At 33.7% G+C, this 26,596-nt stretch overlaps 1 protein-coding gene across 5 annotated transcripts in view; it reads left to right on the top strand.

Moving 5' to 3' along the window:
• Window positions 1-26,596, top strand: part of C2CD5 (C2 calcium dependent domain containing 5) — an 82,854-nt gene that overhangs the window by 10,605 nt on the left and 45,653 nt on the right. For 2 of the 5 annotated variants that reach the window (XM_007449376.1, XM_007449379.1), the window contains 7 exons: window positions 1,183-1,354; window positions 2,636-2,731; window positions 4,999-5,154; window positions 6,090-6,288; window positions 11,542-11,693; window positions 16,362-16,447; window positions 24,036-24,144. In XM_007449376.1, the coding sequence (XP_007449438.1) occupies window positions 1,183-1,354; window positions 2,636-2,731; window positions 4,999-5,154; window positions 6,090-6,288; window positions 11,542-11,693; window positions 16,362-16,447; window positions 24,036-24,144 (970 nt within the window). Of the gene's footprint in view, window positions 1-1,182; window positions 1,355-2,635; window positions 2,732-4,998; window positions 5,155-6,089; window positions 6,289-10,427; window positions 10,553-11,541; window positions 11,694-16,361; window positions 16,448-17,097; window positions 17,131-24,035; window positions 24,145-26,596 lie in introns of all 5 variants that reach the window. The other 3 variants (XM_007449377.1, XM_007449378.1, XM_007449375.1) reach the window with 2 other exon arrangements.

The following is a 26,596-nucleotide window of genomic DNA, read 5'->3' as shown; positions in this document are numbered from 1 at the left end:
CTGGATTTTAGCATATACCAAAAATCACTTAAGAATAATGTACAGATAAAACCTCTTTTTGAATTATAATAAAAATACGTGTCATAACTATTGCCATTTTAGCCATTTTTAAGTGTACAATACAGTAGCATTAATTGCATTCACATACATACAATGTTGTGCAACCATCACCACTATTTCCAAAATTTTTTCATCACTCCAAAGAGAAAATACTCATTCAGCAACGACTCCCCATGCCCTCCTCTCTCCAGCCCCTCGTAACCTCTAATCTACTTCTGACTCTGAATATGCCTATATAAGCATTTCATATAAGTAGAATCATAAGTATTTGTCCTCTTGTGTATGGCGTCTTTCACTTAGCATAATGTTTTCCAGGTTCATCCATGTTGTGTAGCATGTATCAGAATTTCATTCCTTTATATGGCTGAATAATAGTCCATTGTATGCATATACCATATTTTGTTTATCCTCTATCTGTTGATGCACACTTGGGTTTGTTTCTGCCTTTTGGCTATGGTGAATAATGCTGCAGTGAACATTGATGTATTGATGTACCAGTATCTGTTTGACTCCCTGTTTTCAGTTCTTTTGGGTCTATTCCTAGAAGTGGAATGGCTGAGTCACATGGTAATTTCTGTGTTAAGCTTTTTAAGGAACTGCCAAACTTTTCCACAGTGGTTGCACCATCTTACATTCCTACCAGCATGTGTGAGAGTTTTGGTTTTTCCATATCCTTGTCAATACTTGTTATTTTATTTTATTTTATTTTTTAAATGTAAGCCATCCTAGTAGGTCTGAAGTGGCATTCACAGTATAATTTTAATGTGCATTTTTATTATGAATGAGGTGAGTTTGATTTCCTATGGCTAAGGACCATCTGCATTCTTTTACTTTGAACTGTCTCATATTTAAACCACCTGAAGAAGGTATTTAGGTTTCGGAGGTTGACTTCACCAGACTTGATGACCAGTTTAATACAAAGAATGTAGATGTGAGGTGTTATCTAATTGGTTTTGATTTGCATTTCCCTAATGACTAATCTCTCTACCTTTGCTTAGAAATAAATCTATAAGATTTCTTTTCCTGGAAATAAGTAATCTTTTACGTTTGGTATATGTATACATTTATGGTAATGAAGATTTTTAAATTATAAGATTTAATTTTTAAGATATACTTTTTTAGGTGGATGATGAAGATTTACAAGATGAACCTCTCCAGATCACAGTTCTTGACCATGATACATATAGTGCAAATGATGCCATTGGTAAAGTGTACATTGACATTGATCCTTTACTCTACAGTGAGGCTGCAACAGTCATCTCAGGATGGTTTCCAATTTATGATACCATTCATGGTAAGCAGTTCATTTTAAGAAAATAAGTCACAGTCTTTTAATTTATCCTTAAAGACTTTTGTGCTTGCCTGGTATTTTTAAAATACGTATCTTCAAAAGATGTCTTCTCTTTTAATAGACATGTGGTAGTCTGTATTGTTGGTAGAATTGTAACTTTTCTGACCATAATTTGAAATAATGCCTGCTAAATTTGTACAATATAGTAAGCAAATGTTTCATTTGAAAATCATCTAATATTGCTACTCTGTTTCTAAAACACATTTTAAAATGAATAATCTTGAAACTTTTCTGCTTAAAAATTCTTGAAAGGAAAAAAAATTCTTCAAAGGCTTTTTGTTGCCTAAAGCAAAGTTCTCAAAGTATGGTCTGGGGACATCTGTGGGTCCATGAGATACTTTCACAGGCTCTGTGAAGTGAGATGAGAACTGTTTTCAGGATAATGCTTATATGACATTTGCCATTTTTAGTCTCACTTTCTTACAAGTTGTACAATGGAGTTTTCAGAGGTTTTATGATGTATGATGTTACCACACATTGAATGTAGAGCAGAAATTAGAATCTAACTATTTCATTAAGCTACACACTATAGAGATTGGCAAAAATGTAATGTAATGTAATGCCACTCTTATCACTAAAATTTTTTTGTTTTTCAAAATAGTTATTTTTATAAAAGTGTTTATTTTGACATAAATCGATTTACTGCTACTTTAAATGAAGTAATAAGTAAATATTTGTCTAAATTCTCAATTTAAATTTATAATATGGTAAATATTGAAGGTTTTGACCCACATAGACAAAGATTCTTTGAGATCTTCAATAATTTTTGACATTGTAGAGGGGTCCTGCAATCAAGAAGTCTGAGAACCACTAGCCTAAAAATATGTCATCTCTTTAAAATGGCAGATGGACCATTATGGGCATAAGGACTGGCAGATGCTTCTGCCTACAGTCTTGCATTTTTCTGTCTATTTTACGTTTTTGACCTGGCAATTCCATTGATAGTAGTTTATTATAATAAGATAAGATGTTTGATGAGATTTATGTGTATTGTGACATTATTCATATTCTATATTATTTATTGATGTTTAACATGGTAAAATAAATTGGAGAACAGGATTTACTTAAATAAATTAGAGCATCTATAGAATGAAAATAATTAGGAAACAAAGTTAGCATTGCTGTTATGATTGATACGTTATTTTTAAATCATTATTTGCCTGATTATTTAATTATACTTTATTTTCTTAAGGTAGAAACTTGTTGTTCCTTTTGAAATTATAGGTATCCGTGGGGAAATCAATGTAGTTGTCAAAGTAGACCTCTTCAATGATTTAAATCGATTTAGGCAGTCATCATGTGGAGTCAAATTCTTTTGCAGTAAGTAAATATATTTTATTACTCATTTGACAGGAAATTTAATAATTGTTAAATATGAGAAATCAAATTAATGTTTCAGAAGTCTAATGGAAAACCTATTATATCTTGGTCTTAATGCCAAAGAGAAAATTGTGAATTTTTCAGAAGTAATTACTGTAGCTCTGGGAACTGTTTATCTGATTTTAAAGTAAATGATATCTAATTTTTCACAAGTTCATAGAAAGTTTTTTTAGAAAAATCCAGTGGGGCATGTGTGTGCATGCGGTCATCATGACAGTGACACTGTGGCCCACAGGGAGGCTGCCTCTGGCTGTTCCCCACATCCCCCCCTTCTCTAGTCTCTGTGCCAGCCTCTGCCCACAAGAGTGTGATTAGAAGGAATCACATTAATCGTTGCTGGTTACAGTCACGTAACTCCAGTAGAAAGGGTAACAGGTGAAGATTTTTGGATCTTTTTCAGAATTTTTAAAGAAGAATCCATATATTAATGAGACAGTATTTACATAAACCTTATGTTTAGTGATATGAGTCTGAGGTGGAGAATTAATTGTTAAAGCACTACATAAGATTACAGCTCTGAAATACTTAAGAATGACTGGAATCAAGATTGAAAATAAAGGTGGAATGTTTTTTCCTGCAATGCAACAATTTAATTCATCCTTAGAGAAATTAGATATGGGAATGGAAAATGTGCATTTGTAGGTGAACTGTGCATTTGCTACAGTCCTAACTCAAAACCCAACAATTAAGAGAATAAACCCGAAAGGACCTACACAGAAAGAGTCCACAATTCGTTTAGGCCACATGTTGAAAGAAAATCATTGCATTCTTAAACTAGGTATGTGTCTGCATAATATAAAACATTGTGATATGAAACAGATGATACACTGTATCTGAACAGTAGCCTATGCTACTTTGATGTCAGCGGGTTGTCAGAGGTTAGCGACAACATAGGGGGAGAGGACTTGTCACACTTTCTCAGCCAATGAAAACAAATCCCATTAATGTCTACATTTGGGAAACAAATTTGATGAGGCTACACGTGTGGCATATTCAGACTTAATTCCAATGGGCTCTTCAAAACCAGGCCATACAGATATGGAGCCATTTGTGGTGGATGGACATGTATATCTTGCAGAAGTCTCAAATGGCTTTAAAAAGCAGAATTATTTAAAAAGCATATTTATAGAGAAGATTGCAAGCTAATCATCTAATGTAGTTTTACTCTTGTACCAGTAGGTCAACAAAAGGTTAAAATAATTTTCACGTATTTGTCTTACTTTATAAAGGTTATTATTTTATTGCCTGTTACATTTCTTTCGAAAGTTAGAACAAATTACTTTTTTTGTCAAATGTGTAAAAGATCTGACTATAATTAAGCTTTGAATAACTGTCAAAAAAAGAAAAAGCCAGTGGCATTTTATGCTGGTATAGGATGCTGAAAGATAGGAGTGGAGCACTAGAGGCGGCACTGTGGTACTATCCACAGTGACATAAGCATCTATAGGTATGGAGCCCTGCAGATGCCATGAAGTATCGGTCACAATTAAACAGATCTGGGCAATTCATAGCCAGCCTGGACTAATAGGGTTGAAAACTCCTATGTAGTTGAGTTAGTTTCAAGGCATGAATATAGTTTGGTATAGATGTTCTCACATTCTCCCCTTTTTAATAAATCCAGTGACGTTTGTTGTTCTATGTATTGAATGAGTCTGTTAAGTAGTATAGTGACTACTGAACCAATTGGCCTTATAACCATGGATTATTAGAAACTACAGGCCTGTATGACTTCTCAGATTATGTCAGAAAGGTAATGGTTTGGTTTTTAAGGCTGCAATATGTGGTGTGCAGAACTTTTTCAAAGGGCTTCCAATAATTAGAGTGTTTTGGTATTCATTATCTGCTTTCTGATTTTTTTATATAATATCAGCTAGCTCACTTTAATTTTGACTTTTTTACACTTCGTATTGAATGCTATTTAAGATGGTCTGTAGCTGTTTTCTAAATTATAAAAATACAGTTTATATATACTATGCTTACTTGAGAAAGGCGAGAGGCCTCATGAAGGAAAATGATTATTTCTAAGAATAAAATGGAACTTAGAAGACTGTTTGATTGAAAGTAGTAGTATGATTGCATTGAGGTTATCACAGTAAAAGATGTTCTTGTACTATGTATCCAAAAGGTAAGAACTTAGTTGTACATTTTTAAAACGTTAAATTTAGCCTTGTGATAAAGAGAAGCATAATAGATAATTTTTTTAACAGCGACATCTATTCCAAAGTGCTATAGAGCTGTAATAATTCATGGATTTGTGGAAGAACTTGTGGTCAACGAAGACCCAGAATATCAATGGATTGATCGAATTCGCACACCAAGGGCATCAAATGAGGCCAGACAGAGACTCATTTCTTTAATGTCAGGTATTTAAAAAAATAAAAAAAAAAAACTTCATGGCTGATTGACTTAATCCTCCAAAATTCTTCACTTCCTTTTGACATGCTACTAAAACTTTACAATGAAGACTATGAATTGTTAACTGACTGATTCCCTGTCCCTGGCCCCGTCCTCCTGAACACATGTGCATTGCCATCTTATAACAAGACGAAATCTGAATCAGAAGTTTATAGTTACTTCTTAACTAGGTAGTAAAAGGAAATTGTGCTTGTGAGGTGGCATGGTAGAAAATGCCCTGAACAAGGAGGTAGGAAACTGAGTTCTAGTTTTCCTCCTTGGAGTGTTTATTTGTAGTCAGAGCTTAGGTAATCTCTCTAAGGTGTTTGGTTTAAATGTTGCCTTTTCATAGTCCTCTGACAACTTGCCCCTTCTTTTCCCCCTCCCCTTAGGTAATCTCTCTAAGGTGTTTGGTTTAAATGTTGCCTTTTCATAGTCCTCTGACAACTTGCACCTTCTTTTACCCCTACTCCCCTGCCACTCTTACCCCATTACTTTTCTTTATTTTCCTTTGAAGAACTTATTTCCATCTAAAGTTTGTATTTATTATGTACGTATGCGTGAGTGTATATATTCACTCGCGCATACATACACACACACACACACTCTCACACATATATCAGATAATAAATGTTATATTTATATTTAAAAAGTACAAATGTTATATTTATGATAAATTTATGTATTTAAACAGAAAATAGAAATATACTTATATTAACATGTTAATTATATTTAATATTTATAAATACATACAAATGTTATATTTATATTTAACATAATGTTACACTTAATATATTAAATAATCTATGATTTTCTGGACTCTTTCCTATTACCACCATGTCCAGCTTTGTATTATGCAACATGCAGATAAGAGGCTGACTGTGTTTTCTTCCTTTTTTCGTAGGTGAACTGCAGAGAAAGATTGGCTTGAAAGTACTTGAAATGAGAGGAAATGCAGTTGTCGGGTACTTACAGTGCTTTGATCTGGAAGGCGAATCTGGGTTAGTGGTACGAGCCATAGGAACAGCGTGTACACTGGATAAATTAAGTAGCCCAGCAGCATTCCTTCCTGCATGTAATTCCCCGTCCAAAGAAATGAAGGAGTAAGTATGAATCAATGAATTGTTCTTATGGAGCTTTTTATCTTTTGTCTACATATTTTCATTTGATTTGAAAAATTCTTTTTTTTTTTTTTTTTTTTTTTTTTTTTTTGTGGTACGCGGGCCTCTCACTGTTGTGGCCTCTCCCGCAGCGGAGCACAGGCTCCGGAAGTGCAGGCTCAGCGGCCATGGCTCACGGGCCCAGCCGCTCCGTGGCATGTGGGATCTTCCCAGACCAGGGCATGAACCCGTGTCCCCTGCATCGGCAGGCGGACTCTCAACCACTGCGCCACCAGGGAAGCCCTGATTTGAAACATTTTAGTAGAGTTGTTCAACATACATTTTTTCCTGCAGCAGTTTTCTTATCAGAGATGACTATCAAAATTTGAAGCTTAAAACTATTTAGATATTCCTAATATTTTATTTATACTGTCATGAAATTCAAATTAAGTAATGTAAAATTAAACTTGTTCCACATCTTTAGACACTGTATATCTAAAGCACAAAATGAATGCTTATGCATTCTGAAGAACTTGTTGTCTGGGGAATGCTTAATACCCTATATCTGATAATCCAATTATACCTATTATTAGCAACATAGTATAGAAAGCAGGAAAGATTGACCTGTGCAGGGGTCTCAAACTCCAGTGTCTACAGAGGCCAAGCAGTTTATATAAATAAAATAATTGGGTATAATGGAGAATACTGGGGGCTGCATAAAGCAGGTGTTGGCAGACTTTTTCTGTAAAAGGCCAGGTAGTTAATATTTCAGGAACTGGCCATATAGTTTTTATGTTTGTTTACCAAAAAAAAAAAAAAAAAAAAGGAGTTTGCCAGTCTTGATCTAAAGGAATTTATTAAACTCTTACATTTTTTAAAAAAAGTATTTGTGATCAAACAGAACACTTCTGTTGTCTCCATTTGGCTAATGTGTCATCCTTTGTGCCTAAGGCAGAGATTCTCAACATGGTGTTGGTGGTGCAATCAACAAAGAATGCTTGAAATGAAAATTTTCTGTCGTAATGCTTGGGGTGAGGGGGATGATTCTATTGGGGACCAGAAATGCTGACTGTCCCGCACAGCTAGGGACAGCTCTGTACAACAAAGACTTGTTCCATACTAAATGCCAATGGTACTTCCATTGAGAACCATTGCTCTAGAGATTCTTCTAGATCAAGGGTCAACAAACTTTTTTGGTAAATTACCGGAATGGAAATAGCAAGGACTCAACTCTGCAGATGTTGCATGAAAGCAGCTGTCAATAGTATGCAAATAAATGAGTGTGTCTTTGTTCCAATAAAACTTAATTATTTTTGAAACAGATGGCAGGATGGATTTGGCCTGTACTGTATATGGTGTGCTGACTTCTGTCTTTTGTCATCAGGAGGTCAGAGTTCTGTAGTCAGAAAACCCAAAATGTTTCCCAGTTCAGCAGTAGTCAAGAGAGGTTGCCTAGAAAGCAATCACAATTTTTTTTTTCAAACAGTCTATGTAAAACTGAGATTCTTTATCTCAGCTTTTTCTTTTTGTTTAATTGTTCCTTTCTGCTGGCCTTTAATTATTTGGGTTAAATTTTAGTCACAAGAGGGAGCACAATATTACATATATTGCCTAATTTTATTTGGAAATACATTGATAAGTGAAATAATTGTTTTAAATGATTTATTGAGTGAATTTGCTTTATCTTCCATTTAAAATCTGTCTTAAAAAAGATATGAACTGCCTTCTGCTACAGGTAAAGTCAGATTGCAGGTATAACTTTTTGAGGAATTTAGGTTTTTTTCTCTTTCTGTAGCAAATTTAAGTAAAGAGCTGGGTCCCTCTTCCTTCTGCCACCCTCCAGCTTTATCTGTAACTGCCTGAATGGGCCTGGCCTTTGCAATTGTGATGTCTGAAGTTTTCCTCTTTTCACTGAATTACTTAGTGGAAAGAAAACTGCAGTACCTGTTGGTGCCTTAAAGTGATATATGGATGGTAGGGGAATACATTTCGCCTTCATTCAGGAAGAGCTCCATTAATGTAAATCTGAGCTTGTCTAAGTTTTCTTTTTCTAATTTTGTTGTAGCCATTTGCCTTAAATTGTCAGCTATTCACACCATGAAGAATTTAAGTGGCTTCATTAAGATTTTCTAATGACATATTACTGCATGAGTCATGTTATTTAAAAAAACAAAAACCTCAGGCTGCTTTATTTCAACCAGCTTCTTTGTATTTTTGTTACTTAATCAATTTGGGCACTAGTTTAAAATTGTTTTATGAGTCACCTGATTATAATTATTTTGTTTTTTAATTTTAACATTGTTGATTCTAGACAGGGATTTGATAAGGTAGTTTGGATTATGTTCCTGCCTGAATAGATTTAATGTTAGAAATACCACTAGGGTATTCTTGTAAGGCAACCTTTCATGCAAGGAGATTAAGAATTAGGACTCAAAGAATACATTATGGTGATGCTCTCTCCATTATACTTGGATTTTAATTTGATGTCATAATTTGAACATTTAATGATCATTTTATTTTACTTTTATTAATGGTGTGTTCTGCTCCATCAGTTTGTGTTTTCCTTTTAGATATTTAGTGTATTATGGAGTATAAAGCTCTTTGGTGTTTCCTGGCTGAACTACCTTGATGGTAGAAAGTGCATTTAAATATGGCTTATTGATTCTCTACTTTAAAAAAAAAAAGTACTTTCTAGGAGACATTAGTCATAGTTTCTCCTCTGTACGGCACCGATTCTTAGACTTTTTCACTCCATTAGCCACTTACTTCAACAGAGAAAGAAAAAAACAAAAATAAAACCTCACCCAGTTGCTTGTGTAGAAATTGGTCACCAATGAGATGTTTGATTTTTACCAGTTAAATACTTAAAAAAATTAAATTAGCAACAACAGCAGAAACATTTGTCGCATAGTAAAAGCAGTGATATTTTCAGAAAGTAGATGGTCTTTAAAAGACCATTATTGCCAGTTAACGAAAACTCATGTTTGGGTCTTGATAAATTGTGATTATTGGGAATGTTCACTGGGCAGCGGAAAAGGAAAAAGGCCAGGAAAAGTTGGGCTCTCGATTACTTTTAATTTGAATTCTAAAAAATGGGAGTATGGTAGTTTTTCAGAGTGTAGTGACTTAATTCATTTCCCCTCATTGTGCATAAGGGAAGGCATTGCACAATGAAATAGTTGCTAATATGAAGTCTAGGATTCTTAATTATATAATATACCTTTTTTTTCCCATCCACTATAACTATGCTCTTTCAGCTAAATTTCTTTGTGAAAATTTAAGTGCCATAGATGTGTGTATCTGTGTATCTGGTCTAAGTATCCTTTACATGTGCATAGATGTGATCTATTGCAGGATATTAATTGATATCTTACACAATTTCAATTTAGAATGTAGTTTAACTAAATTCTGTTTAAATTTAATAATCTATTCTGTTTGAAAGCTACACAAAAATCATTATATTGCTTAATTAATGTTTTTTTTTTTTTTTAAGTGGTGTCCCTTTGCTTTGTCTTGTCCACCGTGTAACCTGGTTTTAAGCTATGTACTTGGGGTGCTGAAATATGGAATAATTGGATCTACTTATATTAATTCAGTTCACTCATTTCTCTTTATGCTGTCATTTTTCATTTTCTTATATAACTCTTGTCTTGATATGCTAGACAGAAACAGTTCTGTTAGTTAAACTTCCTTTGTAGAAAAATATAATTATATCAGCAGTTATTCATATCTAAGTTTCAAAGTAGTTTAAGAACATCATATTTAGCTTTTCATTTTTATGTGTGTTTTCTTCCTGAAATATTGTTTAGTAAGCTCTGTGGTGATCAAAATAATAGCAAACATTTTAAAGTAACTGAAAATCCAAATTTTAATCTTCTTCTTATTTAATTCCACTGGCAGTTCTGCTTGCTATTTTTCTTATTCTTATTCCTAATTTATTAATCTGATTCTTTGTAACTATTTCTTAACAAATTAATATTAAGCTCTTCTTTTTTATCTCAACTTGTTTTGTGCATGCTAGGGATTAAAAAATAATTCCTCTCCCCTAACTAAAAGCTCCTTTGAAATTATTTTAACATAACTTTGCTATCTCTTGTATGTATTGTTTTCTTTTCTTCCACTTTGACCACAAATTCCCTCAGGTCTCCGCTGGTTCATCCTCCAAGCCATGGATGCCGCTCGACTCACAACAGCCCAATTCACACTGCTACTGGCTCACGACTTACTCAGAACTTCTCTGTGTCTGTTCCCACTCTCATCTATACTGGTACGAGACTGCTCAGACTCCAGAGCTGGGGAAGCAGGCCACGGGCAGAGTGGCTGCAGAGGGCAGGCAGGCAGGTAGCGTAGGCAGGTACTACAAGTCTTTGCTTCCTCCTTTTCTCACTCATAGTCCAGTGGCACTGAAGAAATCCTGTATTTAGCCGCCGCAGAGGCTCTAACTACATGGAAGTGAAAGTGTTCTTCCAGCTTCCAAAGTCTCTTCCATAGATCCTCTAAGAACCCTAGCCTGTATATGTATACTGTGAGTTTTTAGGAGAATCCTCCAGTATGTATTTTTGCCATTATTTCTGCATTTGGTTAGAAATAAAATTGATGATTGGACTCTAAGTGAAATAGCTGCCAAAGCTTCTGATTTGCTTATTTTCTTTATATACAAAACTTGTTACAGTAGGGTCTGTTTCATTCTGTGGAAGAGAGCTGTTGGAAAACAGGTAAGCGACTCTTCTGCATAAAATGCAATGTTTCTGTGTAGCCTATATTCATTTTCCACTCTGCTGTGTTTTTAGCTGTGGCACTCTTGATGCTATAGGATAAGGAAACATGTTTTTCTTTTCAAGATATCTGTGTGTGCAAATATAAAAAATATTGTGAATATTTACACACACCATTTTCAGTCATCATTTTTCTTTCATAACTTAAAAAAGCATTGTTTGTTTGAAAATATTTTTATTCATGTATTTATTCTTTTTGTTTATTTCTTCTTTTAATGTTTTTTTACCCCCTTAGTCTGCCATTTCATGCTGTTTTGCTTTTTTACTTGGCTTATTAACTGTTTCAAGGCAGATAATTACTTATCTGGAGAATGATGAATGGTTAAACAGCAATTGGATGTCTTTGGCCTCATACCCAGCTCCACACTTAAGAAATGACTGCTGGCCCTGCCCCAGTACTTTCCTGGTGTTTAGATCATGCTGCCTCCGTCAAGTCCTTTGGCACATGATTACTTAATATTTCTCCACCTTCTTCTGGCAGGATTCCCTTCAATGAAGATCCCAATCCCAATACTCACTCATCAGGACCCTCAACCCCTCTGAAAAACCAAACTTATTCCTTTTCACCTTCCAAGTCCTACAGTCGACAGTCCTCTTCTTCTGATACAGATTTGAGTTTGACACCCAAAACTGGTAAGGCACTTCCACTCACTTTTTCTCTTTTTTCTTTTTTTCCCAAATTTGTTTATGTTCCTTATTAGCTTTCCATCCAAGCCTTTCTTCCTGTTTTTGGTATTTAAGTTAAAAGATAATGTGAATACTGATCATTTTCAGTTACTACAATTAAAATGTGAAAATTTTGTGTAGTTCAGAAGTTATCTTGTTCATAGAGTGACACTTTGTTGATTTAATCATAGCGTAGATAAGAAGGCCAGGATTTATTTTTGCATGTAGTCATTTTCCGTTTCATGCTCAAATTAAGAGGAATAACATCGTAAAGCATTTGGATAGAAAGTAACATTAGTAGTCTGCAATCCAATTCTTCATGCAGTATAAGCATTTTTGAATTCATTGTTTCTATTTTGGAATTGAATTCTAAGATTTTATTAAGAAAAAAATCTTACAACTAACATGGTTATTTGGAGTACATATATCTATTTATTAGCTTATTATTTAAAATATTTGGTTTTGCTAGTCTTATTCTAGGTTAGAAAATAGCATTTTTGCTTTACTTATTCTTGCATATTTGCCAGGGTATGAAATTTATAATTTTTCCCTCTCCTATTTGTATTTTGTTAATCTCTATGAGTTTTTGTGAATATGTTTTATGATAAAAACTGATTAAAAAATCAAATTAGTTTCTTACTCCTTAAAATAGAATTAGCTTATTTAAATCATTGAATTATTATTCTTAAGAAAAATAAAAAATAAATAAAACATTTAAAAGTTAATAGTTTGCAATTTTTGCAAATAGCATTTTTGTCTGGGAGTTTTCTTGCCAGATTGATGAAAACATTTTGCCTAGTTTATTTGCATTATTTTTAATTTATCATCTTTAATAACTTTATTTTTGTGTTTGACAAGAGATTTAGAAAATGACCCCAGATTTTATGAAAACAATGAAAAGAACCAGCACCACTTCCAAAGTTAAGAAAGGGCATTTTTAAAAATCCTATAGACATAATATCTATTTTTATAAATGTAGTCACAAAATGTAAAGAAGATAATTATTAACACCTAATTCTTTGAAAATAATTGCTTTATTTTTACATGTATAATTATAAATAACAACTTAAAAAAATGTTATATTTGATAGTAACGGGTGCTTTGGTATATGGCATCTTCACCATATTTGTGTCATAAAAACTGAACCATTGAAATTATAGTGAAGTGGGTTTTTTTGTTTTGTTTTTAAATAAAGACTGAGGTTCTGGCCTTGAAATTCATAACAATGAAAACAATAAAGACCTAGGATAGCATTTGAAGAGTAAGTTTTCTTAAAAATATTTTTGAGGCTTTGTCCACTGGTGGTTTATTTGTGTATTCCAGGTCACTTTTCAGTATTTCTTACCTTCCTTTTTTTTGCCATACTACAGACACATTTTTGAAAGTATTTCCTTGGTCTTTCTGTTTCTTTTTTTTCATTCACCAGAAAAGCCAAGTCTAAAGAGGATTGTCAAGTAATAAATTAACTGAACGAGACTTCTCTTCCCTTAGCTTTCTAGTAGGCAATCAATTGTACTATCAATGAAAACTTTTTTGCATTTTATTTTCTAGCTCCAAATTTTTAGTTTTTAAAAATTAACTTACAAAAGAGGTATTATTCTCATGTATTTCTATATTTATAAGCTGTCGCTAAATTAATCATTTTGTTTTCCTATAACTATTCAATGCCTCAATCGCATATTTATAGGATATTAACAATTTTAGTTGTTTGGCCTTATCATGGGTCCCCCAAAAATCCTCGAATACTCCTGAGGAGCATTCCCATTTCTCATAGAGATTTAAAGTGGCAAAATTATGAATGTTCTAAAATTCCTAGAGCTGTAGTTCAGCATGTATTTCATGATAGATTAGTTGTTTATGATTGATTTATTATAGGTAAATTGGAGAGCCAAAAAGAGAATAAAGTTAATAAAACTTAGACTGAGAAAGTTGTTTTTCTGTTTGTAGTTAAAGCTATCACCCACCTTCAGATGGGTCTTCAGATGGGTTTTTAAAAAATTTCATATTGATTTAAATATTTTTGTAGAGTCTAATTTTTGACATTTTACAAGGTTTTATTTTCATTTTTTTTCAAGTATTCAACTAGTAGGAGTGGAATTTTAGAATTCTAGTGTTAGGATATTGATGTGACTCCTGGCTCAAGCCAGTTTTTACTTTTTTTGGTCAGGCTTTTTGCCATGTATGTTTTTTGTGATTCAGAGGGTATTTCTTTGGCTCTTAGGTACTCAAATCTTTGTAAATATAAACAGTACTATGGTAGGATTTGCATATTTAAAATTTTAGAGGAAAAAGAAAATCATTAATGTACGTCTCAAAGATGGACAGAAAGAAGTTAATATTTTATTTATTTAAACTTAATGGCGACTATCTGCTTAATGTGGTAGCAAGTGTTGATTTTTTTTGAATGGGTATTCAATTAAAATACTCATAAGTGGTATGTTTTAGTTAATAACATTTGGAGAACTGTACTTTTACCACTTTGAATAAGTTTTTATATTTGAGACAAGAAATTTCTGGCTTTAAAAAATGTGGTACATTTTAGCTTTACAGTCTTAAGCAAAAAATGGCAGGAAAGTCAGCTAAAAGTAATTAGAATGGCATAAAGTCCTATGTTAGTGATTTAAAAAATTTTAATGAGTGCAGAGTTTGTAAAGGTTTTGTTGAATTTTAGACTCTGCCTTTTATTTATATTATGTTGAATAGATCATCTTGCTGATGACTTCATATGCTTACTTGATTTGTGTATGCATTTTACAGTTCATTTCTACTGTTATGTTTTGCTTCATCATTGCTTTCCTTATCCTGCATTTTCTGGTCATCTTCTGAATCTGCAACTTTTCTCTGCTACTTTCCTCCACAGCACCTTACCCACAGGGGGCTAGGATTTACCTGTGTCCCAGCTCCCCCTCTCTCTCTCGTGGTTCCCTTCATCTTAAAAAGTCCTGTCTTCTCCTCTCGGAATCTAGCCTTCCCCCTCATCCTTCTAGCCTTGTCAGCCCAGTTCTGAGGAAAAGTGTTTCTTTCAGTGAAGAGCTGTTCCTGGCTGCTTCTGGTAGGATCATATTATGTCAGCTTTTTAATCCCTTTATTTTAAATCATCTTTGAAAAAAATTAATTATTTCATACCATAAAGAAGTATAGGGTATTTTACACAGGATGTACTCTTATTTTTCTTATTGGCAGACAGAGTTTAATGGTTAGAATTATTATGAGGACATGATTGAGGATTACTTGATGGATAATTATGAATATTCTGCTAAAAGAATTTTATGTATTAAAAAATTATATGTCTAAGAACACGTAGATCTGCATATTTCCAATAATTTTTAGATTCTCATTACCAGAGTTTCTGTTTTAGATGCTTTACCTTCTTTCCCTTCACACCAACTCCATTCATGTTGGACCTATACCATCATGTTGCTAAACCATATGGTTACATTAGTAAATTATTCTGTTTGAATCAGTTTAAGTCTCATTTTGGTGATATTCTTTCATTATCCATTTTTTTCTGTCCATTGCATTAATTTTCAAGTTATTCTGCTCTATTTTCTGATATTTCATTTATCTCTACAAAATTACGTTTTATTTTATGGCTTTCAATATGCTTCATATAAAAATCTTAGTTTCATTTCTGTGTTTAGTATTGTATAGTCTCTAAAAATTACATTTAGGTTACTACAAGAAAAATACATTTTTTATTTTTAAAGAACAGAATGGGACTATACACATGCTAACTTTTGTTTCCTTATCCAAGAACAGCTAAAAATGTAAATTAGTTCCTTTTTTCAGTCATCGTAGTAAATCTGCCTGCATGTATCTTCAGTTTTAAAAGGTGGGACTAAACTATAAAGTCTAGTTTGTAGAGTACTGGCTTCTCACCTGTCCCCTGCTTTCTAGGAAAGAAATTTAAAATTAAGCCTTTAAAAAAATACATCTAAGAGCTTGGGAAATGTAATTCTTTCATCCATGACTGTGTACATTTGTGAGGTGTCTATTATATGCCTCTGGTTTTTAAAAAAAACTTTATGTTAATTTTTGCAAATGAGTGTTGAAAACTATGATATGACTACTAATACTGTTTTGTCATGAATGTTATGTTTAGGAATGGGAAATTATCAGAAAATAGATGTGACTATATTTCAGAATTGCCTGAAATTATTCATGCTCTTTAGAGAATTTTAGAATATTTTAAATAAGCCCAATTAGTACTTTTTCTCTCTATATATTTACTTTTAAACAAACATTTAATTTTCTCTTATTTCTTTTAGTACTCTTAAATTGTTAGCATGGTATAAATAATTGGTATTATATTGATTATTTTTTATTAGAAGATTCAACTTTTAAAATTGAACATTATATAAAAATTTATCACCTTAATATAATTTTATAAATGATTTTTAGAACAAATTAAGTCCTAAGCTTGCTGTGATCAGTAGGACTTTGGCATCTTGCTTCTAAAGAAAACTTTGTGAATAAAAAAAGTAAAATATGTGCTTAGTTGCCATCACAAATACTTTAAATGTTTGGATTGTTTTTAACAGATTTTGACTCATGATATTTATGAAGATGAATGCAATTAAACTGTCTGTTTCTCTAGTTGTTTTTTGTTGTTATTTATGTACTGATGTTCTGTAGGAATGGGAAGTGGTAGTGCTGGAAAAGAAGGGGGGCCCTTTAAAGCTCTTTTAAGACAACAGACTCAGTCAGCATTGGAGCAGAGGGTAAGAGTCACTCAACATTCTTTATTCTTACACTGTTAATGATTTTATTATCATGCTTGCATGTACTTATAACTTATTTTTATAATTTTATAATAAGTTTATTTTATAAACTTATTTTTAGAAACTAGTTTTGGTCATGTATCTATAATGCTGTAATTTCAATCCAAAATATATTTAAGGTATCAGAGTAATTCATTTATGAATAATTACTTTTAATTTGGAATAATTCTATAAATATTTTTGTTTTGTCTTCCAATATTATATTAGACATAATCTATTTGGAAATATCCATTGAATGATGAAATCATTTCTGATTTTACATTAAAGTTATTATATGTAAAAGAAAATAGATAATTTTCTAGAAAAAATTTTATTGATGTTATATTAAAAATAATTCTTTAGTATATTAATATATTTATTTTCTGAGATGATTTTTATCACTGGCCAATGTACTTGGGGTTAAGAAATGCAGATTCCATATTTCTACAGATTAACATAGATAATGTGGTTGTTCAGTATGTGAATACATCACTTTTAATTACTATAAATTTGTTTTATTAAATATGTTGTATGGAACAATGAATAGTTAAAGTTTTGGGATGATTTTCTCTTTTTATTTTTTATTTTTTGGTATAAACTTCATTGCTAAGGGAGGATCACCTCATAGGTTCTGTAGGAGGCGGGTATGTTTCTGAACCTGTGTGAGAACCTATTTCATGTATCGGTAGCTTTTGTAGTTTTAATCTTGATCATTTAAATTTTATTTAAGCTGTTAACAAATGTTGCCAGCTTTTTTTCTTTTCATAATGCAAAATTTTTTTTTTTAATTTAATAGCACTATGAAGCTCATTTTTTTTTCTACTTAACTAATACAGTTCATAATTTTATATGTCATGTCAGTTATTTTAAGGCACAGTTCCATAGCTTTCATTAGGTCTGATTTGGAAGTTATAAGTGTTTATAGAATTTTCCTTTACATGTTTGATTTTATACTAGCATTAAATTAAAAAAAGATGAAACATAGTGAATGCCTGTAAAAGGATGTATTTTATAAACCAAAGGTATTTCTTTTCTAGAGGTTGATTTTTGAGAAGAGTGTTTTTCAGATCCCATTATTATAAACAGTACAATAAATAATTTTTTTAGACTTTTTTTCCTGGTGCTGAAAGTATCTGTGTACGCACTGTTTGCCTTTTAGACGAGGCTGGAGAGAACAGAGCTGAACAAACAGAGCGATGGGACTTTAGCAATACCTAGTTCTTTGCCTTATGCTCTGTCAGGCAGCAGTTGCCTTTCGTCTACTCTCACATCTGGCAGGCATACCAACCAGGCCATCAAGTAGCCCACCTAAACATTCAGACTGTGCACTGAAACCAAACATAGACTAACAACATGGGGAAGAGGGTCAGATAAAGGTATGTGAGTCACTTACAGTTTTTAGTCCAGAGAGCTCTTACCGCCTCCCTACTCCCAGTTTTACACTCTCTCGAGTCCCGTATACTAGGAATATTTCCTGTAATCTAATTACCATTCTAGAATTCACAGGAACAGAAAAACTTGAGTTGCCTTGACATTTGCCATAATGAGATTTTGCTTGTATGTTAAGCCCGTGACTTTACTCTCTGTACTAAGAAGTTTGAAGAGCACCTAGCTTTAAAAGAAAAAAAATACTAATCAATGAAAATTGTTTTGGATTTAGTTTGGATAATATTTATGTTTTCAAATATGCTTTCAAAAATTCTTAAAACTTTGGACACATTAACACATTGGGCATACATTACTAGATAATCCTCGTGGCATTAACAGCAAAGGTGTGGAGAACTACAGTTTTCATTTACAACTTTATAAAGCCTCAGTTGGCAATATATTTACATTACCGAACCTTGCAGTGGCAGTTACTTGAATTTGTGAGCCTCCCTCTCTACCCTGTGTACGTAATAAATAGAAAAAGTATTATCTTGTTTGGCTTTCGCATTTACCTGTGGTTGCCATTAGTATGGGAAGAATATGTACAGAAGTATGAAGAATTCTCCCTGTATGTGTACAGATATGCCTTAACTCTGCCAAGTTGAACACTTGATCAAGTTGAACACATGATCTACTTATCATTTTATATATTCATTTTAAAATACTCATTTCTACCCCTTGCTACCTTTAATAAATTATATGGCTTTTTTTTCTTATGGAAAAGAGAAGCTTTATTTGTCCATCATTTTTATTTTATGAGTTATTCAGGTAACAGTTCTCAAAAATAAAAGCGTTATTATTTTTTTTCTCTCACAAAAGCATTAAAAAATAAGTTGACCAGATCTTGGTAACAGGTATCAGATTATTGGGAGATGAGAAATAGAGATAAAACATTTATTTAGATTTAGGTTCTGCCTATGAACTGTTTGCTGTAAAGCAAATCGATTTATTTTTTCAATATGATTTTTTTTTCACTTGTAAGAAAAATGAAGTTACTTTTTAGATTCCGGGATGTATATTTTTCTTCAATAAAGAAACCTAGTTGACTTAGTTTAACCTAGTTTTTCCCAAATATATTTTACCATGGAGTCTTCCATTAAAAGAAACTTTCTTTAACTTTGGGAAACTTAGATATAAAGCAAAGTCTTTTGACAAATTATCTTTTTAGAAGTGGGGATAAAATTATATAATAAATCATAGTAGGAACCTGGCATGGAGTTTTATATCTAGAAAGTTTACTCTGATGTCTTGAGGTAATAAAAAGAATCTCTGATTTCAAAACAAATTGCTTAAATATCTTCTAAGAAAAATCCTATTTAAATCTTAAAAAAAATCCATTTTGGTCTCAGAAATTTCAACTAGCCTGTTTTTGAGCACATGCTATTAAATGATTTATGCTGTATGTACTTGGCTTATGTCAAAATATCAACATATGAAGTCTTATCTAGGCTCCACAGGGCGAGATTTTTTTTTTTTTAATTTATTTATTTATTTATTTATTTATCTATTTATTTATTTATTTATTTATGGCTGTGTTGGGTCTTCATTGCTGCATATGGGCTTTTTCTAGTTGCAGTGAACAGGGGCTACTCTCTTTTTTTTTGTTTTAATTTTTATTGGGGTATAATTGATTTATAATGTTGTATTAGTTTCTGCTGTACAGCAAAGTGAATCAGTTATCCATATACCTATATCCACTCTTAGATTCTTTTCCCATATAAGCCATTACATGAGTTCCCATATAAGCCATTACACAGAGTTCTCTGTGCTATACAGTAGGTCCTTATTAGTTATCTAATTTATATACAGTAGTGTGTATGTGTCAATCCCAATCTCCCAATTTAAACCTCCCCCCTCCCTTACTGCCCGGTAAACTATAAGTTTATTTTATACATCTGTAACTCTCTTTCGGTTTTGTAGATAAGTTCATTTGTAGCCTTTTTTTAGTTTCCATGTATAAGCAATATCATGATATTTGCCTTTCTCTGTCTGACTTACTTCACCCAGTATGGCAATCTCTAGGTCCATCCATGTTGCTGCAAATGGCATTATTTTGTTCTTTTCTATGGTGGAGTAATATTTCATTGTATATATATACCACATCTTCTTTATCCATTCCTCTATCAGTGGATGTTTAGGTCGCTTCCATGTCTTGGCTATTGTAAATACCACTGCAGTTACCACTGAGATGCATGTAGCTTTTCGAATTATGGTTTTCTCTGGATATATGCCCAGGAGTGGGATTGCTGGATCATATGGTACTTCTATATTTAGTTTTTTAAGGAACCACCATACTATTCTCCATGGTGGCTGTATCAGTTTACATTCCCACCAACAGTGCAAGAGGGTTCCCTTTTCCCCACACCCTCTCCAGCATTTATTGTTTGTAGATTTTTTGATGATGGTCATTCTGACCTGTGTGAGGTGACACCTCATTATAGTTTTGATTTGTATTTCTCTAATAACTAGTGATGTTGAGCATCTTTTCATGTGCTTTTTAACCATCTGTATGTCTTCTTTGGAGAAATGTCTATTGAGATCTTCCACCCATTTCTTCATTGGGTTTTTTTGTTTTTGTTTTTGTTTTTTTAATATTGAGCTGCATGAGCTGTTTGTATATTTTGGAGATTAATCCCTTGTCGGTTGCTTCATTTGCAAATATTTTCTCCCATTCTGAGGGCTGTCTTTTCGTTTTGTTTATGGTTTCCTTTGCTCTGCAAAAGCTTTTAAGTTTCATTAGGTGCCATTTGTTTATTTTTGTTTTTATTTCCATTTCTCAAGGAGGTGGATCGAAAAAGGTCTTGCTGTGATTTATGTCATAGAGTATTCTGCCTATGTTTTCCTCTAAGAGTTGTATAGTATCCAGCCTTACATTTAGGTCTTTAATCCATTTTGAGTTTATTTTTGTGTATGGTGTTAGAGAATGTTCTAATTTCCTTCTTTTGCATGTAGGTATCCGGTTTTCCCAGCACCACATATTGAAGAGACTGAGGGGCTACTCTTGGTTGCGGTGCGTGGGCTTCTCATTGCCGTGGCTTCTCTTGTTGCAGAGCACGGGCTCTAGGCGTGCGGGCTTCAGTAGTTGTGGCACGCAGGCTCAGTAGTTGTGGCTCGTGGGCTCTAGAGCACAGGCTCAGTAGTTGTGGCACAGGGGCTTAGTTGCTCCGTGGCATGTGGGATCTTCCCAGACCAGGGCTCAAACCCGTGTCCCTTGCATTGGCAGGTGGATTCTTAACCACTGTGCTACCAGGGAAGTCCAGGATATTTTTAATATAAGGGCTTTCCAGAGAAAATGTCTTCTGTAGTCCCTGGCATTCCCATCTGGACATTGAAAGGGTGTGCTTGGGCTGATCTTAAGGAGGCTGTTCTTTTCAGTGAAAGAGAACCTATAGATTCATCAGGTATAGTAATGGACTAGAGATTAAAATCAATTCTTTAACTCAGTGTTTTAACCAGAAATGGCAAGAAGCCAGGTGATAAAGTCTGTGGTTCAGAGAGAACCTAAGCCCTCTTCATCTCAGTTTTTGACCTGAAACACGGAGATGATACCTCCGTCTCAGGGTGTGGGAAAGATTGTGAAGCATAGTTTTAAGCTACTGTGCATAGGACTGGCACGCTGTAAGTGCTCCATAGTAGTCACCGGTGATGGTAGTGGGAGGATAGGTATTTAACAGTCAGCTGAGATACTGGCAGTAGCTCTTCTGAGAGAATTGTCTGAAGATGCTAGTTTGTGTTGATGAACGGTGTCATTTTAATTGTGGGTTAAATTTTGTGTGTTAAACTGAGGGAGTGTGCTGGATGAACTGGGGACAGTTAGGACCGAGTTTAAGTTGGTAGGGTGGGTCTCCACCTCTTTGGGCAGCCGTTCCCCTACATTTTCTGCTGTGACCGGCTCTAGAGTGATGCTTTCCCTCCTGTCCCTTTATCCCATCTTCTGAAATCTGGGGAGAAGAGTCAAAGAATCCTGAATAGAGAAATCATTTAGGTTCATTTTTTTCATACTTATCTGAAATCTTATGTGCAGATGGTTTCCAGCGTGGAATTTGCCTAATTTATTTCTCAATTTTTGGTGGAAGTACTGTTTTCCATTTAGCTTTTACAAAATTTTCATTTTCAGTGTCTCTTACCCAGAATATTTAAAATGTTAACTATCAAAATTAAGTGTAAAGTGCTTTTTTGTACGTGGCCACAGTAGTTTGAGGAAATTTAAAAACTTCCGTATTCTTAAAATTGAAAAATCTTAAAGATCTAACTTATTAGGTAAAATACTAAAGTTTCCAGTAACATAAGCTTACCTGTACATTTCTCATTTAAAACTTATATTTTAAAAAATCTAGATGGAAGTAAGGAGCTATCTTGACTAACCGTTTTATAATACTTTTAAGTAAAATTCTCCTCCGGTTGTCTCCCTTCTCTTCCGTTTCCTCTTCCTATCAGCTGGGCCAAACCTGTCCACTTCCATTGACTGTTCTTTTTACTCCTTTTTATATAGCCTACTTTCCCTTGTTAAAGCTTACTTTTAAATTTGAATGAATTTATTTCTAAATATGTATGTGTGTATATGTATACACACATGCACACACATATTTTTTGATACTGTATCTCATGGGTTATTGAGGTGTGCAGGACTGTTTGCCTCTGTGGTAAATGGCTCCAAGTTGCTGTGCGTGAATTAGGTGTGAATTATGCTTTGGTCAGTTCGTATTCTCCATGCTTTAAGCAGACAATCAGTAATCTTGCTGTGTGTTTTTTTTTTTTTTTTCCTTGTTTATCTCCCAGCCTTTATTTGCTGCATTTAATCTGCTGTGGGTCCAGAAAAAAAAGATACCAATAGATTTTAGAATATGTTCCTAACATTATACCTTTATAATTACCATATATCATCATATGAATATGGTCTGTGGGGATCTCTTATGAATGAAGTACCTGAAGTTTAGTACTTGGAACTGTAACAGTTCTTCTGACTGCTGAGGGCCCTGTTTTGCTTATTTTCCAGTTCTCAGTTATGTTCTGAATAGCTGAGGCCACTGGTAAGTGACTTCTGGTTAAGTGAGCTACATTAATCTTGCAGCTAGACAGGTTGGATATTAAGTTTCCCTTACTTGCATCCAATTTGTACAACGCGAGAGGCTTCTGTATTTGGGCAACCACAGGAACTCCCCTTTCTTTCTGGGTGTTGTTTCAATGAATTTCCTTTCTCTGCTTTACCATTTCTCTCTTGCATGCTTCTCTTTGTCTCTAAATTGACAAGTTTGATATCCTTGAGAGAGAAGGGGAGAATAAAGCCTAAAAGAACTTGTAGAATTTTATTGCCCCCCTTACTGTCATCTGCATACCTCTCCCCTTTCTTAATATGCATTTCTGTTTTTACATTTTTTTCCTGCTGCCCCCATGTTGATAGAGTAAATAATCTCACACAGTGATTCTCTGCCCACCTGAACTTGACATTGGCTCTTCTCTTCACCCTTCTATGTAGCTCTTAACCTGATCTGCTCATCTCTGTCTCCTCCTCCCTGAGTCCCACATTCTTTTCCATCTCCTGCCCCAGACCTTCAGAGTCTTTACCGGTAGCCCGGGATAGGGTATGTGTGTTGAGGGAGAGTCTACGCCCACTGGGAAGTAGATGTAGGGTAGCAGGGCAGGCAGATTCCGCCCCCGCCCTCCCGTCTCATTGCCACCTTGCATCAGAATGGGAGATTGCGAGGAAGGAAGAGTGTGTTCAAATACCTTTTTTTTTTGGGCCACGCTGTGTGGCTTGTGGGATCTTAGTTCCCCGATGAGGGATTGAACCCGGGCCCTCGGCAGTGAGAGCGAGGAATCCCACCCACTGGGCCGCCACGGAAGCCCCCTGTTCAAATATCTTAATTTGGAACGCTGAGAACGTTTTTTTTTCTCATTTAGAATTGATTTAAAGAGTGTTCGGACTTTGTATAACACGTGGGAAAATGGATTTAGAACTCTAGCATCCTAGAAAACTTTTAATTACAAAGCATCTGTAATGCATAGTTGGTAGCCTTTTGTAAGGGGTAGAATTCATTTGCTTATGACAAGCTTTTTAACAAGCACATTTTTTGTACTTTACACATGGTCAGTTGTTTTGTTCCCCCGTTCTTTCTACTAGGAATTTCCATTTTTTACCTTGACGGCGTTTCCTCCTGGATTCCTTGTGCATGTCGGGGGAGTTGTTAGTGCACGCTCTGTGAAGCTTTTGGATCGTATCCACAATCCTGGTATGTTCTTTAGAAGTTTGTTTTCGATGTTTCATTTACTTATATTGTGATTATTAACATTGATTTTTATAATTTTTTAAGCCAAATCTATCCAGAAAGAAGAATGACAAAGAAAGTATGAACTGATGCACGTTGCTCTAAAATATTTGCAGAAATCTTAATTAAAAATAATTAAACTAAGTAGAAGTATATATTTTAATTACGTTTGTATACAGAACAAATCTTGATTCATCTTTTGCCAAGGTGTATCACTTTAAGGGAATCCTTAAGTCACTTTTGAGTCAGCTATTATTTTCTTTGACCCATGCAGATGACAAATTTTACAATTGGATCATTGTGGCCATTAATTTAAGATGTTAATTCTTTTCACTAGCAATAACTCTTTATGGATTTTGAGTAATTTCCTTATTCATAAAAGAAGTATTCTTTTAAAATGTAATTGTAAACATTGTGTAGAGTACCTTAAGAGTTTAAAAAAGGCAACTATTCTCTTTGGGTCCTTGGTTTCTTTTATGTAGCTATTTGTTCCATATAAGTGAACAAGAAAAAATAACAGCTCACTTCTTTAAAACACGGGATCTTGATTATAAAAGAGAAGAGGCATGGAAGTCCTAGTAATTTCAAGCCATTGGACTAAAAATGCTTTGATGATTTTTCTAAACCTAAAATAAGCATGATAAGTATGGTAGGAACTTTCCTATGGACTCTGTTCTCACATCTCTCATTGACTAGATGCCCAATAACTTGATCAAATCACTTATTGTTTTGATGACATACCTTAAACCTGAAGTTATATTAATATTCTTACTTGGCACATATACAGATATGTTTTTGAAAATTTTAAATTGTCACTTCCAGTAACCTCTTCCTGGGGCTTGTACCGACAGCTATATAAAAGAGAAAAATGCTTTGAAATTATTGTATGCAACACACAAATAGTGATTTTGAGGATACAGAGCATTACCATTCTTTTAAGATTTTTAAGAAATTTAATCTGTGTCCCATGGTTTGATGTCATTTGAGTTAAGCAGAATGGAATTTTTCTAGACCCTGAACAGGATTTCAGAAAAGCAGGACTAGCTAGGATTATTTAACTCTAAAGCTGAGCAAATACATCTTTTAAGCACCAGTCTTCTCTTTTTCTTCTCTGGTTTATTTGTTTTTCCCTGTTCCTTACTTTTTGGGTCAATCTAAAATCTTATCTTCATGTAGTATTTGCGTATTCTGCAGTAATTAAAAGGCATTTTTAGACTGAGGCCAGTTTACTGGATTGAGACCTTGAGGACTGTGCCAAGTTTCATATCTATGTGTTTAGGAACTTGAATTATTTGGCAAGTGCAAGGAAATACTGAGTTAATACTTGACATTAACTGGGTGACCCAAGGCCAAGTTACCTGTGTTTCTGTGGACCCTTGTCTCAAATATTTTGATAGATGGCACCCACCCATGGATCTAATAGCTCCAAAAATTCAGGAATATATTCAGTTGTTGGTGATGTCTTCTGTTTATTGAAAACATTTTGATGTCATCATTGCTTCCACGTACTCTGAGTAAGCTGTAGAGTCTGGGAGAACAAGTGAAGGTTACTTAACTAAGTTTAAGTAGAGAGCCATATTTTACATGGCATTACTTAAAAACAACAACTGCTTTTGGGGGTTTTCCATACTTGCCAGTTTATTCTAGCTGTGTAAGAAATGTAAGAATCCAGACCCAGGGAAGAAAACACAAATCCTTCCTTATTACAGAATATGTTTTGTGTATTGTAACTACAGCTCATCCATTCTTTTCCTTTCCTTCTCTATCAGAATATTTTTTCAATTCACATGGAGAAATTCTCAGTTACTAATGTTTTATTTCCCAGAAGATTGTGGGCATATACATATAAATACTTTAATGTTATATAAGTTGTATTTCAGTTTTGTTTTATTTTCAGTTAAACACAAGTCAATTATGTAGTCTAATGGTCGAGTTATTATATTATTTTGATACAGTTATCACATTCTTTGGATTGTTTTTTTTGTATGTGTATTATGCATTAAAAAGGAACATTTGCTTAACATTTTCTTAATCTCCAGGCCCCTTAAATAATTATTTATAAAAAAATTTTAATTTTGAAAAGAGCTAAATGTTAAAACAAAACTCAGTTAGCATCTACCATAGTGATGATGTATTAATTTTATGACACTGAGTTACTCTGCCGAGAGAAAATTATGATGGATTAGGTGCATGTGCTAATGTTAAAAGTGCTGTATTGGACTCTCAGATGAATCTTGCAGCTATTTTTTGACTAGTGAATATGGGAAATTTTCTTTTCACACTGAGTGTAAAAGGAAAAGTCTTATTTTAAAATCACAACCACCTACTAACTCTATGGGTTGTTATTTTGGAGTTATTTCTTTTAGAACTTCCTCTTTTTAAATATTAAGCAAACAGGGTCATACAATAAGGGAAA

This window comes from Lipotes vexillifer, unplaced genomic scaffold (genome assembly GCF_000442215.2).
Source record: "Lipotes vexillifer unplaced genomic scaffold, Lipotes_vexillifer_v1.1 scaffold135, whole genome shotgun sequence".
NCBI lineage: Eukaryota > Metazoa > Chordata > Mammalia > Artiodactyla > Lipotidae > Lipotes > Lipotes vexillifer.
This window is presented reverse-complemented; position numbering and strand designations above follow the sequence as displayed.